General features: G+C 66.5%; 1 protein-coding gene across 1 annotated transcript in view; it reads left to right on the forward strand.

Moving 5' to 3' along the window:
- Positions 1 to 352, forward strand: part of FBXO42 (F-box protein 42) — a 22,916-nt gene that overhangs the window by 22,236 nt on the left and 328 nt on the right. Inside the window, exon 9 of the mRNA XM_010082161.1 lies at positions 1 to 349. This exon is cut by the window's left edge and continues 11 nt beyond it. Coding sequence (XP_010080463.1) covers positions 1 to 349 — 349 coding nt within the window. The remainder of the gene's footprint in view (positions 350 to 352) is intronic.

Here is a 352-nt window from a genome sequence, read left to right on the forward strand (position 1 = left end):
CTTGGCGTCCCGAGGAGGATCGCTGCCGGAGCAGAAAGATCTGCGTTTGGGATCGGTCGAGCTGAGCTGGGAACAAAAACCCGCTTCCATCATCTCCCAGCTGGACGGCGCGGAGGGCAGGACGGTCAACGCCGGCATCCGGAATCCCCCCGAACAAACCAACGGCATCCACACCCCGCCCCACGTCGCCAGCTCCCTCCCGGGGGCCGTTTCCCCCGGCGCGCTCCGAAGGAGCTTGGAAGCCGTCAAAGCTCTTTCTTCCAAAACTTCCTCGGCTTCTGCGGCGTTGAGCCCTCCCTTGGCGTCTTCTCCGGGTTCTCCGGGGTCGGAGCCGGGCTCGGCAGCGCGGGCG

This window comes from Pterocles gutturalis, unplaced genomic scaffold, assembly GCF_000699245.1.
Source record: "Pterocles gutturalis isolate BGI_N339 unplaced genomic scaffold, ASM69924v1 scaffold16064, whole genome shotgun sequence".
In the NCBI taxonomy this organism is placed as follows: domain Eukaryota; kingdom Metazoa; phylum Chordata; class Aves; order Pterocliformes; family Pteroclidae; genus Pterocles; species Pterocles gutturalis.